This window comes from Thunnus thynnus, chromosome 20 (genome assembly GCF_963924715.1).
Source record: "Thunnus thynnus chromosome 20, fThuThy2.1, whole genome shotgun sequence".
Lineage (NCBI taxonomy): Eukaryota > Metazoa > Chordata > Actinopteri > Scombriformes > Scombridae > Thunnus > Thunnus thynnus.
In genome coordinates, this window is record NC_089536.1 from 4,557,960 (window position 1) to 4,572,172 (window position 14,213).

Below are 14,213 nucleotides of genomic sequence, written 5' to 3' on the forward strand. Positions count from 1 at the left end.
TAGAGTAAAGGGCAGATAAGAAACGACATAAAAGCTCAAAAGAAGATACCACAGGAGGGCATTGTCTTCCAAAAGATAGCGCAATGTCAATTCTGCACTTGTTAGAACCAGGCTGTTATAAAAAGCTGCTGCCGGAAGGTAATGTGGAAATATTTCCACTGCTATTTATGACTCTCTCCTCCACCGTACGTGCAATAAATATTCCCCGTTATTGCACATGTTTTGTATCCACATAAAGCACATGGACACAAAACCAAGCCAAGATTAACATATAACTGACATGTCCCTACATAAAAGGATTGATTTGCTCTTTTAAATAGCTAAATTATAATTGGTACTTTTTTCTATTAGGTATTACATAACAAATAATTGCATTAAAGTAACGTGCACATTAAACTATGGCACAGTATAGTAATTATTTGTGATTTTACATTTGCACATTACATTTACCATTTATACTGTTTTTATAGTTACTTTTAAGCAATCCAAGTTAATATCTTATGTAATAAATGAATATATTTTTACTATATTTACAATATTTCACATTTTAATTGTACATTTTTATTCATATGGTTATATCTTCTATCTTTTGTGGTTGTATTTTTTTTCTCTTTCTTTGTACAGGTACTTGTGTTGTATATTTTTTGACCGCTATGCACCATATCACCAAGGAAACTTCCTTGTTTGTGTAAACCTATTTCGCGATAAACCTCTTTCTGATTCTGATAACAATAGAGGGGATTAACCCTTTAGAGAAAACTGAGTCTAAATCGCCTCTCTTTTCTTTCATGTCACTTTTCAAAGGGAACTATAGATCACTGTCCACTACAGCAGCCTTTGTGAAGGTACAGCTAGTGGCCACTTGAAGGAGCTCTAATACACATGATTGTTAAATTCAGCCATAGCCCAAATAGAAAACAACGTCACCTGCTGTGTACGGATCGAGGGAAAGCACCCAATAGCACCCAACCTAACGACCTACACTGGTCTCAACATATCAAACTACAGGGGGTGGACATAAAAGCAAACACACTAATATAATGCAGTCAAATACATGATTTGTTTAGTCTGTAGTCTGTCTCAGAGGTTGCTAATTTTTCATTTGAGGTTGTAGCTAGTTAGCTGGTTGAGTTGTAGTAGATTAAGATGAACCTAATATTTTATAATGTAGTACAACACCACCTCAAACTGTTATATTATATAAAAGTTATATTAAAGTTATAATGATAAACAATTTTGATTACAGTCTCAACAAAACTGTACAAAAAAGCTTTAAATAGGGCTGGGTATTGTTTGAAACTGATATTTTTGATACTAATACAATACTTGAGGTTTGGTACCAATACTAAACCTTGTTTTGAGAAAAATGAGGCTAAAGTTCTCAAATATTAAATACTGTCTAAGAACAAGCAGCTGTACAAAATTGTGATTCAAATTGGGAATTGCCTGGTCGAATAATAAATCAACAAGACAACAAATTGAACCTGACATCTGGATGCCAGCCTTCAGTACTTGACAGTGTTTGGTACTTGGTGTTGTACCCAGCCCTAGCTTTAGGAAATTAATACTTGTTGCAGAGATATTGGATTGGACTGTAGGTATTGCTTTACTTGTGCCCATCCCCTATAATTATTAACTGTTAGAAATAGGACTTGGCATCTAATTTATGAATGTATACAGCCTTGTATTTCCATTTAGCTTTTTCGGCTGATGAGAGAATTAAGCCCCTAAAAATTTAAATTTTGCATCATGTAGCTCAAAATTAAGTTTAAGAATTCAATACATTTATTTACATAGATGATGAAAGTCTGTCTTAGCATTACAATCACTAGTATTAAAATGTGACGCCGACATTAGAGGTGGAAATATCATCTAAGGAATTTTTCGTTCAGTCACTCAGTGTTTGTTGGTACTTATTATGACTAAATCCTCATGTTACAGTGTAGTTGTGGGGCCTCTGTAACATTATACGAGTATTTATGTGAACTGAACTACGTGTTCAGTTCTGTGATATCTTGTCTTGAATTTTAAACTGAGGATTAGTTACTCACCTATTCTTTGTGTGTGTAGTGACTGTCATTACTCATGCAAATCCAGTTTATCTTATGTAAGATTGAAATTAACAACTGTTTATCACTTGAAGATTTTCCCAGGACTGACATGTCACACATTGGATGTTTTGTGACATTATTTGACAGGTTATAACACATAAATGTCAATATGTTAATGTTGTTTATCATTACTTTAAGTCTGCTGATCATCAGAAATGGGTTACGTAAGTGTTGTGAATTTGGATGAGTTCAGTACCCCTGATCAGCCAGTGCTTGAGACTCACACTGACGTACACCAATGTTACTGTTAAATAATGCAAATGAATGCATACCACTTACTTCCAACAGGTCAGGCATGGCCTCTGTTCATTATCAGACTACCAGAGTAGACATGCATAATTAGTTATTATCAATGTGTGTGCATGTGTGAGTGAGAGAAAGAGAGTGAGCTGTCTAATTGCCTGTGTCGAAATTATATCAAATCTATATCTACATAAAAGCCTTAAAATGCCAGCATCAAATTGCTTATGTCTTTGATAATTATCCATCGAGCTGCATTTATCCTCTTCTGCTATACAGGGAATTGCCAAAAAAACCCCCCAAAAAATCAATTCATCCATCTTCTTATCAGGTTCTGACTCATGGTGGCAACAGGCTGTGCAAAGTTGCCTAAACTTCGAGCTTCTGAGCCATATCCTCCAGCTCCTCTTGGGGGCTCTGAGGGAATTCCAAGGCGTTCCCACACTTGCTGGAATATGTAATCCATCCAACATGTTCTTGATCTCCTCCCAGTTGGACATGCCCAGTGTCCCAGTGGGATGAGTCCAGTGAGTATCCTAAATGAGATGCTGCACCTCATGTGGCTCCTTGAGACGAAAGAGCAGCTGTCCCTTTAGGGTGAGCCAAGGCACCCTAAAAAGGAAATTAATTTCGGCCGCAAGTATCCGCAATCTCATTCTTGTTCTGGCCACTTCTCAGAGCCCATAACCACGGGTGAGAAGTGGTCAAGAGCATCGCCCTCCGGCTCACTCAAAAATAAAAACTAAACAGTAGTGATGCTTATTTAGGAATACCTTTAACTCCATTGTTGAAACACTCCCTTTAATAATCCAAGAGGCCATAATCCCAGTGTCCACATGTGGAAATAACATGACACCTAAGAACAAAAAGAATGAAGAGACAAACATTAGTTGAATATTTCGGCACAGAGCCAGGCTCAGTACATAAAGTTGTTTAAAGGGCACGTTCACAATTTTTCAAGTGTGTCTTAAAACAGCAGTCAGGTGTCCATATGAACAGTTAAAAAGGTTTTCCTCGCTGTAATCATTCCTCCTGTTCATACTGGCTATTAAAAGATCCCCTTCAAATGTGCTTTCAATGTAAGTGATGGAGGCTGAAATCCACAGTCATTTTGTGCAAAAATGCATTTAAAAGTTGATGTGAAGCTTATATGAGGCTTCAGCAGTCTGAGTTAGTCATGTCAAGTGGATATCTGACACATTTACAGTCTTTTTAGCATCAAATTCCCTCTTTGTGTTTCCCTGTTGAGCTGCAGTGGAAGTATAGTAACAAAAAGAGGGACTTTGGCACTAAAAAGACTGTAACGTTGAAAGATATCTACTTGATTTGACTCTTTTGGACGGCTGAAGCTTCATATTAGCGTCAGATAAACTTTTAAATAAAATTTTGCACAGAAGGAGGACTGTGGATTTTGTCCTCCATCACTTACACTGTAAGTGCATTATCAAGGGATCTTCTAACGGCCACTATGGACAGGGGAGATGATTATGGCAATAAAAACAGTTTCATTCTTCCTATGGGCACCTGGCTGTTTTTTGACAGACTTGAAAATTTATGAACCTGTCCTTTAACTGTCTTGTTGAGTCTCGGTGTTTTTTTTCACGTCCAGCTGGCAGGCTAACGCTAGCTGGCTAACGTTGCCTCCACTCACGTTATCATTGCAAATTTATAACGTTAATGAAAAAGTTTTAGATATTAAATGATGTCAACACCAAGCTGCGAAATTTAAACGTTAGTTACGAAAGGGGCTTCTTTATTGACTGTCGCGTCAAAGAGTTCACTGCCAGTAATTTTTGTGGTATAATTACTTTCTCTAAGCTAGTGTTTGGGGTACACCGACGTAGTGGAGCTAACGCTGAGCGACTGGCCAATAACAGCCAACTTAGCTAGCAGGCTAAGCTAATGCTCGTTAGCTTGTTTGCTTCCCGATCCCATCCTGACTTCTCAATGACTGCCGTTTTTTTTGCACGTTTGGCTGAAAAGTGCACTTAAAAAATACAACCTACTCAAATCAAACAGCCGACGGTTTAACCAAATGAGTGTTTTTTCCTGACAAGCGGAGTGTTTGTTAATTTTGAGGAAAATAACAAGACAAAATCTTACTTACCTGCTTGTCCTGTTACTAACCGTTTACGACTTGATAACAACCCTCCCCCCCTGCGCTGCTATTGGTCAATTCTTACATTTGAGGCTTTCTATTGGCTCCCGTCGCTGTCAGTCTGTACAAATGCCCGTACAGCGGAAATGTGGACGAAAGTTCATAGCACGAAACTTCATTATCCCAAAATATTGTTTTCATTTGAAAATGTTTTCTTTAGTGTCCCATCATTTATAAATGACTGCTTTAACTGGCCCATAACACGAATGTTACTTACACCGCTCGCATGCTAGCTACTCATAGTCCAACCTGATGTATTTTCACTCAAAGTAACTACAGTATCTAATATTTTTAATGCTTTGTCTTTGAGACTTTACTTGTAAATAAACCGCTCATTTTTCAAAGCACAGTGCAAATTACAAGCAGATACCGCTGATGACTGCAAATGAGTTTGTTCATAATGTTTAATTTGATCTTATTTCGTGCATCCAATGCTAAAAAGATGTTGCTGATTTGAATGGTCAGGGTCTTTCAATCCATCCTCCCAAAGTAGGAGAAGGGACAGAATTGGAAGCATATGCTTTACATGAGTGGACAGAAGATGAGACAGGAGATAAGTATAGGCAAGGGACAGAGGATGCATGTAAATATAAATTAGTGAGGCAGCACTGGGCTAGTGGTATAATAATCCAAGCTGTAGCATTGCAGTGGGACAGTTACAAAACAATTCTGAGGGATCCTGAGAGGTTCCTATGAAGTGATCGACCATTTCTCCACAGTTTCATTAATGCTTAAAGCCTCTGGGGTCACATCAGCAGGTATACTGAGTTACTGATATCCCACGCTTATGGCAGCATAGCAACAAGGCCTGTATAAGAAGGATGGCTTTATAGATAGAGAGCAATAATAGCTACAAACACATAATGGAAATGTGGGAGTCACAGCAAACCTGTCAGTCAACATGTTATATTTACATGGATGTTTTTTATGTGTTGGCTTGGCTTCAGCTGATCCATCACCTCTTAAATTGTTAACACCTTCCTTGTCTTTAAATCTCAAGGGTCAAAGTTGGACAAGAATGATGTAGTCATTAATGACATCAATCAGTTTTATTATTATGCAAGACAGACAATGGTGGGGGACATATTCAGATCCTTTACTGGAGTAAAAGTAACAACACTACAATGTAAAAATACTTCAGTAAGGATAAAGCAGATAAAATTTGCAAGTAAAAGCCCTGAATTCAGATTTTACTCAAGAAAGGCACAGAAATATTATTGACAAAATGTAGCTAATCAAAGTAAAAGTGCTGATTATGCCAGCCTCTATCATATATATTCTTATATATCATAATATTGGCATATTATTCCTAATTAATTAATGCGTAAGTAGCATTTTAATGTTGTAGCTGGTCATGATTGAACTCATTTTAACTTTATGTACTTTCAGATAGCTTAATCCTTGATATTGCATCATATTTACTAAAATGATCATATGTATTATGTAAAATTTTAAATAAACAGCTGTCAAACAAATGTAGTGTATTAAAAAGTACTGTATTTCCCTTTGAAATGTAGTGGAGTAGTATAAAGTACCTCAAATTGATCTTAGGTACAATACTTGAGTAAATGTACTTAGTTAAATTCCACCGTGGAGGTTAAGTGATGAGTTTATTTTTGTTAATTTGTTAATTTCCTCACTTTCCAGATTCCATTAAAGGTAATTCAATATTTACACATGTCTTCATAAGTGTAGGTTTTAACTTTAAAAGCATAATATAGATGATAATGTATTCTTCCTGTTGTGGGAGTTGGTGCTACTTCACTTTTTTTACTTTACTTGTGTTTCATGGTTCATTTCACGTTATAGTATGTGACCATAGATCAGCATTTTTGCCTGTGATAACTTATGAATGTAGTTCCTCAGATAAGGTGGAGAAGTGCAGCTGTAAAGACGTGGCCCCAACCAACGCAGTGTTCTAGTGAAGTGTGACTTCTGCATTTTCAAGATATTCTTGTCACATTTTACAGAATGTCAACTTGGGATGTGACCAGATAAAAACTGGACTTGTCCTAACTGCATTATTGATGCACTATTTCGTTTACCACTGCCAGAGGCAAAGTTGATGTTGACTAAGCTTCGCTAACAATAGCTCAATCTGACATATTTTTTATCATGTCTGAAGCTTTTCTCCATTGATTCTCTCCATCTGGCATCTTTGATATTCCTGTCTTTATCTCTCCTCAATCTCTCCATATTTCTTCCCTCAATCCAGCTTCACCCATGAGCTTTCACTTGTCATAGTGTGAGTTACAGTAGAGTGTGTATCGGTATGAGAGTGGTATCAGGAGTTTATGGCCTTCATCCTCGTGATCTGACCTTTGTGTGAATGGATTTCCTTCTAGTCGAGCTGATTGAAAGTTCCTCCTAACTTCTTTCTGATTAATACTTTTGCCTCGTAATGAAGATCTCCCATTTCAAGGGCTCGAAACGCTGATGAAACATGTACATGTAGTTATAGTGAATCAACACTAGATGGAGCTGAAACATCACGTTCAATAACATCAGGTAACGCTCTCACCCTGTGCTCACTATGGAATACTTCAGTTATTGGCCATACTCTAGTTAACCACTTGAAGCCTGATGTTTCCAAAACTCCCCTTTAATTTCCCTTGAGGCAGTGACAACATTAGGTAATCATTTTTCCAGGCTGTTGAGAGGCAACGCTTATTGTAATGTTTATGGTGTGAAATATTCTAGTCAACGACACGTTCTTCAAGGTCTGCAGTGCAATCATTTTGAGATTATATTATCAAATACCATTTTAATGGGAAAAAACTTGAACATGATTATAAGAATAGATGTTTTATTGCCATTCATGATGTACTGTATGGTAATTTCATCCTATTGTCTTCTGCAGTGTCTGTGGACAACACTGTGTGTTATTTTTCCTCTTCATATAGGAAAATCCAGTTACTGTAAGTGATCTCATCTGCATAATAACATCCATCGTTCCATGAAAGCACACTGCACGTGATGTGACTGTGATGTTTGCTAGAATTAAAATGCATGTATGTGCGTCTGCACGACAAGAGTTTGTAGTAATGGACCTACCGTAGAGTCTGTGAGGTTGAAGAGGTTATCTGGATTAAGCTGTCAACTTCCCATTTTCACTGACCAAATAAAACAATATACCAATATGTGCTTTATTAGTGGCCAAAACCAAAAGTAAATGAAATAAGATTTTTAATTCACCAGTAAGACGTTCACCAGGTTTCTACAATGGAGAAAATATGAGCTTAATTGGGTTATTCTAACAGAGTTACATTGTTTTCATGTGGAAACCTGAATATGGTTAGTTGATAACCATGTTAGGAGCTAAACTCTCATGCATATAAATGCACCATTGAGACCGACAGTTTTAGCCAGTAGGCATGACAACTCCCTCATGGGACAGATTTCCGGATCATCTGGAGTCCGTAGTTTTATGACCATTGCATCAAATGGAAATATTCTAAATGTCTTGTGCATCAGTTTATACAAATTTCCCAAAATCCAGCCAGAGATATTTGGTATGCTTGGGGACTTTGGAGACTGAACTAGAATAGAAAATAATGGGTTTGAACAACATTTAGCTGCACAGCATGAGTTTGTTTAATGGCTGACTCACCATCAGGTCAGTGAGGTGTAAGAGATTAAATTAGGAAGGGACGGACATGTAGATTTATTGATTTTCCTTCAACTCTTTCGTTGAATTGCATTGTTGTGAAGGAGCACAGCTTGTGATTTGTACTCTGAAAGAGATTTATCTTTCTCACTACAAAATACACAACACCAACACAACAGCGGTGGCACTAATACTGCTCCAGAAAAACAAACAGTCATTACGTAATCACTGGAGAAACCCTGGCTGTGAAACTAATGAGAATACAAATGAAATCATCCTGGCTAAAGCTTATCAGTAATTGTAAAGATGAGCAACTCTCCCAAAGCTAGAAACCCTGATTGTAAAAAATGAATCCTTAAGATGGCAGTAATAGTTAGCCTGAAGCTGCTCTGTAGGCAATGACTAACCTTCTTGGTCTCTTTAAGTGTTTGCATGAAAGTTCACATCCGTTTTAGCATTACGATAGCGCCAAGAGCTAGAAATCACAGCGCATATTGTGATCATCTGAAAAGCATCATGAATACTGTCACAGTCAGTATTTTCAACTTGCATCCCCATATTTCATGATTAAAAGCAGGAAAAAAGTCCTCTCTTGTTCCTGTTCATGAGAGAAAATAGTGGATGCTCACTTGGGCAGAAGGATCTTATTTAAAAGCTGATGTTGAGCTGCACTCCCCTTTGAGACACACAAACACACACACACAAAGCTTAAAAGGATCACACGATGCTCAAAATGTATTTCTTGTTTGTTTTTGTCTCAGGGGACTGTGGAGACAAATGGCAGTGTGATCCAGAGCCAGCCTCTAAAGCCGGTACCCCATAATAGTAGCTGAATGTATATATGTGTACTTTTTATGGAAAGCGTATTGTGTTGTCTCTATAAATAACACTTGGCTTGACAGCTCAAACCATTTGTTAAATTTTTCATTCAGTCAAATGCAACACACAGTTTATTATCTCTTGACATCTTTTCAAGTATGAAAATAACAATATCGAAAATAAATAACAATAAATAATATTGTGAATTACACTGTGATTTTGATCGATCACCACATGTACCACATAACTATAAAGGCGTCATTGTCTCAGCTGGAATGACAGCAAGTCACCAGCATCCTATGCTGCTTATTCCTGCTGACATGAAACTTAAATTGCTGCATTAAAAAAAAAAAAAGACATTAACATTAACTTTTCTTATCAGGTAACTTTCTTTACATTGCAAAAAGTGCATGATAAATTGACGTTTCTTTAATATGAGCACATCTGGTGTTCTTGTACCTCAAAAAACCTCTGATCATTCAGGAAACACAGGCTGCTTATAGTTTACAACAGACAATTAACATTAGATTAATACACATCACAGTGGCATGTGAAATTCAGTTGTCTTAAAAGTTTTTGATGTTTTGCCACAACCAGAGCTCACACATCACTTGAAAGGGTTGAAAACAAAAAGAAAAAAAAAAAAAATCATGATTTTAGGGCGACAAAAAGATGAGGTCCATACACAACTGGACATTAACTGCAGTTCATAGAAATGCACATGTGCTAGGCATACTGGTATAGTAGGAATGTGGACTGTGAAATGCTGATCACATGGATAATGTGCCCATATGATTTACAGTGTGTGGTTTGTGTTTTTGGTTTATATTTGTGACGACTCCACTGGACCCCCCCCCCCCCCCCCCCTCTCTGGTATTTATATATTTACAATAAATCAATAAACAGAGTTACTGCGCAGCCCACTCGAATGTCGTGCTTCAAGTCAACCAAACACCACAGAAAGTCACTTGGTAGATATGAGAATGAACAGCATCTTGATTGGATTCAGTGCATCATTCTCAGCTGATGATGCTCCGTATGTGGCTCACTGGTAGAGAGGCAATAAGTCTAGTAAGTCTCTTTATTCAGTTGAAGAGTTTTGCTCCAAAACATTATGAATCCATGAGCATGAAAGTTCATTCTTGGCTTTGTTGATAGAACTTTAACAAAAAAAACCTGACTCAAGACCTACTTACTAGCATTTTCTAGAGCTTTCAATTGATGGTTGACCACCAGATGTACAACACAATCTGGAACCTAACTTAAAGCTGCACTAATCAATATTTTTATATGAACAATGGGTCAAATGACAATGTTTAATGTGAAAGAGGTCAGGTAGTGACCAACCAACCGATAATTGTCATCTGATTCTGCGGCTCCACTGAGGTTTATGGAGCATTTTAGCCTCTTTCAGCTCATTGTTTTGGTTTTACTGCCCACAGCTTTTATATTTTGGTTCTAATCAGCATCATTTAAGATGCAGCAGGCATCTATATTAGTAAAAAAGCTCTGAAAATCCACTTTTCTTTCCCTGTCCCCCCACACAAAACAGCAGACAGACAAAGCTGGTTAGCGACTAGCTGGTAGTGGAGCATTTAGCCGCTAAAAAGCCAGATATCTCCCTCAGGAATTAGTGGAAACCAAAACAGCGCTAAAAGCAGAATGAATATCTGGTTTACATTCATCCGGTGGACACAAAAACAACTTGAATGCTAACGTTGCTCTGTGTCTGCTGCATGTGTAAACAGGCAACTGTTTGCTAACATATTCACCAAAGCAACTTTAGATGATAATATGTCAATGTGTTTGCCCCCAAGCTGCCAAAGGTTTAAAGGTGCAAGGTGTAGGATTTAGTGGCATTTAGTAGTGAGGCTGCAGATTGCATCCAACTAAATACCCCTCCCCCTCTCCTTCCACGCATGTAGGAGAACCTACGGAGGCTGCGAAACTCATTAAAAACACAAAAGGCCCTCTCTGGAGCCAGTGTTTAGTTTGTCCATTCTGGGCTACACTAGAAACATGGCGGGCTCGCTCCCTATGTAGATATGAAGGGCTCATTCTAAGGTAACAAAAACACAACAATTCTTATTTTCAGGTGATTATACACTAATTAAAACATACTTATGAATATTATATTCCATTTCTGCCAAGTCTTCTGCTAGATGCCACTAAATTCTACACGCTGCACCTTTAAGATTATTTTGTCAAGCTACATATTAAGTTTAGATACAGTAGTTGCTCAAATTAGGCAGTATGTGAAAAAAAAAGATTATAACCACAGAGGAATATATCAACATTTTGGGAAATATGCTAATTTGGTTTTTGTCTGGGAGAAGAAAATGAGCCTTTACACCTAATAAAAACCCTATCTTACTCACTAATTAACACGTTATATCTTGTTTGTTTAATCTGTACATAAACTGGAAAATTGACAATTTGGGATTTTAGGGAGAGTTACATGCTGTAAGTATTTCATATGTGTATTTTTGAACATCATAGGTAGCCGAGTTAGCTGTTGCCCACTGCCTCCAGTCCTTATGCTAAACTATGTTGATTGTCTCTGGCTCTAGCCCCTTACTTAATGCACAGACATGAGAGTGATATTGATCTTTTCATCCAACTCTCAAAATGAAAGCGAATGACTTGAAATGTCACTACTAACCCATTATCGGCTTGACTTAATTGATAGCGGTGTTTGCCATACATTTATGTCATGGTGGGAATATTATTTTGGAACAAAACTCTTCAGGTAGAAAGTATGGAATGTGTTAAACCTTTGTGGAAAGTTAACGAAAGTAGCACGACTGCACCAAGCTGATAGAGGACAGAGAAAAGTAGCACAACACCAAATTAACAAACACAACGACCAGACAATAATCTTTGTGACAGCAAAATAAAATAATAATAATAATAATGATAATAATAATAATAAACAAAGAAAATAAAATCACTTAATCTTTGCCCCAGTAGCATTTGAGTCCAGCGTCCGCTGGGATGGGATCCAGTTCAGTGCAGTCCAGCGGCACAAGCTCCAAGTTCCCTCACGTGTTAGAAAGCAAAAGAAAAAGTGTGCAAGCAGGAATATAACAGAAAATGTCTATGGCAAGCAAACAATGAAAGAAAATGGAGTGCTGTACATTCACACCCAAATTCCAGATCCAAACTTAGCTTGGTCACATGCATCTTTTGATCCACTAACCTCTCATCTCAAAAAGTCTGCAGTGTCCTCTATCCCTGTCCCCATCTATTTTCTCCTGAAAGTCTGTATAATGTCCCTCTTGAGGTTTAGGAGACTGATGCAGTCTCTTTCTCTCTTGCTCTCTCTAGCCTTGCCCCAGCTCAGAAAGTGTTTTAGTGTACTCCAGTGATGTGGCAGAAAATGATGACAACGACAGCTGGAGGTTTCTCCCAAAGCACATGTCTAGGACAAAGCTGGTTTCCTCTCTCATAGCGATGTGGACTGCTTGATGCTGTGAAAGCTGACCCGCGAGGGTGAAGTGGGGATGGACATAGCCTGGGTCATCCTGGCTCGGATGGAGTGCTGCTCCTGCCATCGATGGAACCGCTTTCTTACAGCTGAACGCACCTGTCAGTCACAAGAAAGACCAATTAACAAACTGGATACGCAGTCAGCTGATTACATTTTGTTAACATGGTAACGATTTAATTTATTAACAAGCACAGTTTTCTTATTGTGAAAAATGTGCTTGTTAATAAATTAAAAATGAGTGAACTTAGTTTTAATGTTCTGTTAATAATTAATAATATTATGTGTATTCAAATATTCCATTTACATGGATGCTAAAAACCTACATTAAAAACATTCTTAATAATTCTTCAAGGTCACTGTGGGGTATGTATGTATAGGGTTTAATTTTATATAGTTCATATATTAATATTTAATTAACTAGAAAGGTCTGACACATGTGAAGCCTTGACAATTGTTAAGAGTATTAATCGGTTTAGTATTAATGTAGGTTATTTACATTAGAATCTAGAAACCTGTTTCTGATGGTAAAATAAAAAAGTAGATAAATAAAAATAAATAAATAGATATAAATAAATAATAATAATAAATAAATATATAGGTCAAAATGTTGATTTATTAAGTCAAAAATAATTTTACTGAGATTTATGAAGAAAAAGTAAGCGATACTAAGTCAAAACATTAAGTAAAAACAACAAGTCAAAATGTTGACTTAGTAAGTCAAAATGATAAAATGATTAGATGTACTAAGAAAAAATATGAGATACTACATCAAAATTGTAAGATAGTAATTAACTGTGAGATTTATCTTGATATAATAATGCAATTTTTTAAGATATGGAGTCATAATTCTGAGACATGTCTTAATATCTCATTATTTTGATTTAAAAAGTAAATCTTTGGATTTATGTCATAATTTTGACTTACTATCTCATAATTGTAACCACACTATGATTTGACTCTGCATGGTCATCCTTATTTTTTTTTATTATCCCTTTATTCCTTTTTTTCTTTTCTTGGCAGAAATGAGCTTCCATATAAAATCAGCCTCTGCGATGTAAAAACTGCCTTTACAGGTCCAGTTCAAAACAGAATCCTTGGTAACAACACGCTATACATCATTTTAATGATGATTAAAAAGGGTTCCTCCGCTCCTGTCTCACCCCCCCATCCCAAAATCAATTGCCCCATATGTCCCACTTCATCCCTTACCCTCACTAATCACAATATAGTTTGAAAGCAAAGAGCTGATCCTCAGAAAATAACAAAAACCCTCATCTTAACGCACCAAAACATTTTACAGGTCAAATCATTGGTGCACTAACCAGCATTGTGTTTGGCTATTGTCTTTTGGCTCAATGTTAGATAATTTAATCCTCTATACATGTTTGAGGACTAAATGTTTTCTTTTTCTCTTGAGTGTGACCGCCGCTATCCTCTGTTCATCTGTCTCATTTCTTCCCCTTTGCTTTTCCTGTTACTCTCAGCGCGTAACAAAACACTAAATCAATATCCTCTGTAAGCTACACATACAGCTTAAGCCCCTTGTTGGAGCTACAACACAGTTCATGATGAGATATTCATTTATCATCCAGCCGGCTAAAGCAGTGTGGGATGGTAACCAAAGGGCAGCAGTCAGCTGATACATCCACATACTACTCCAGGAATAACTTGTAAGATAACAGTAATGGTTTCTCTGTGATATGATGTTAAGCTTCGTAGCCAGATGGAGCTGTACAGTGGACTGGAGAACCAGATTATGATTCAGCTGATGAACCAGCAGCTTGCCTT

At 37.1% G+C, this 14,213-nt stretch overlaps 1 protein-coding gene across 2 annotated transcripts in view; it reads right to left on the bottom strand.

The window, feature by feature from the left end:
• Positions 1-9,048: 9,048 nt before the first annotated feature.
• Positions 9,049-14,213, bottom strand: part of LOC137171792 (corticotropin-releasing factor receptor 1-like) — a 71,311-nt gene continuing 66,146 nt past the window's right edge. For both annotated transcript variants that reach the window (XM_067575920.1, XM_067575919.1), the window contains exon 14: positions 9,049-12,521. In XM_067575920.1, coding sequence (XP_067432021.1) covers positions 12,381-12,521 — 141 coding nt within the window. In that variant the 3' untranslated portion in view covers positions 9,049-12,380. The remainder of the gene's footprint in view (positions 12,522-14,213) is intronic.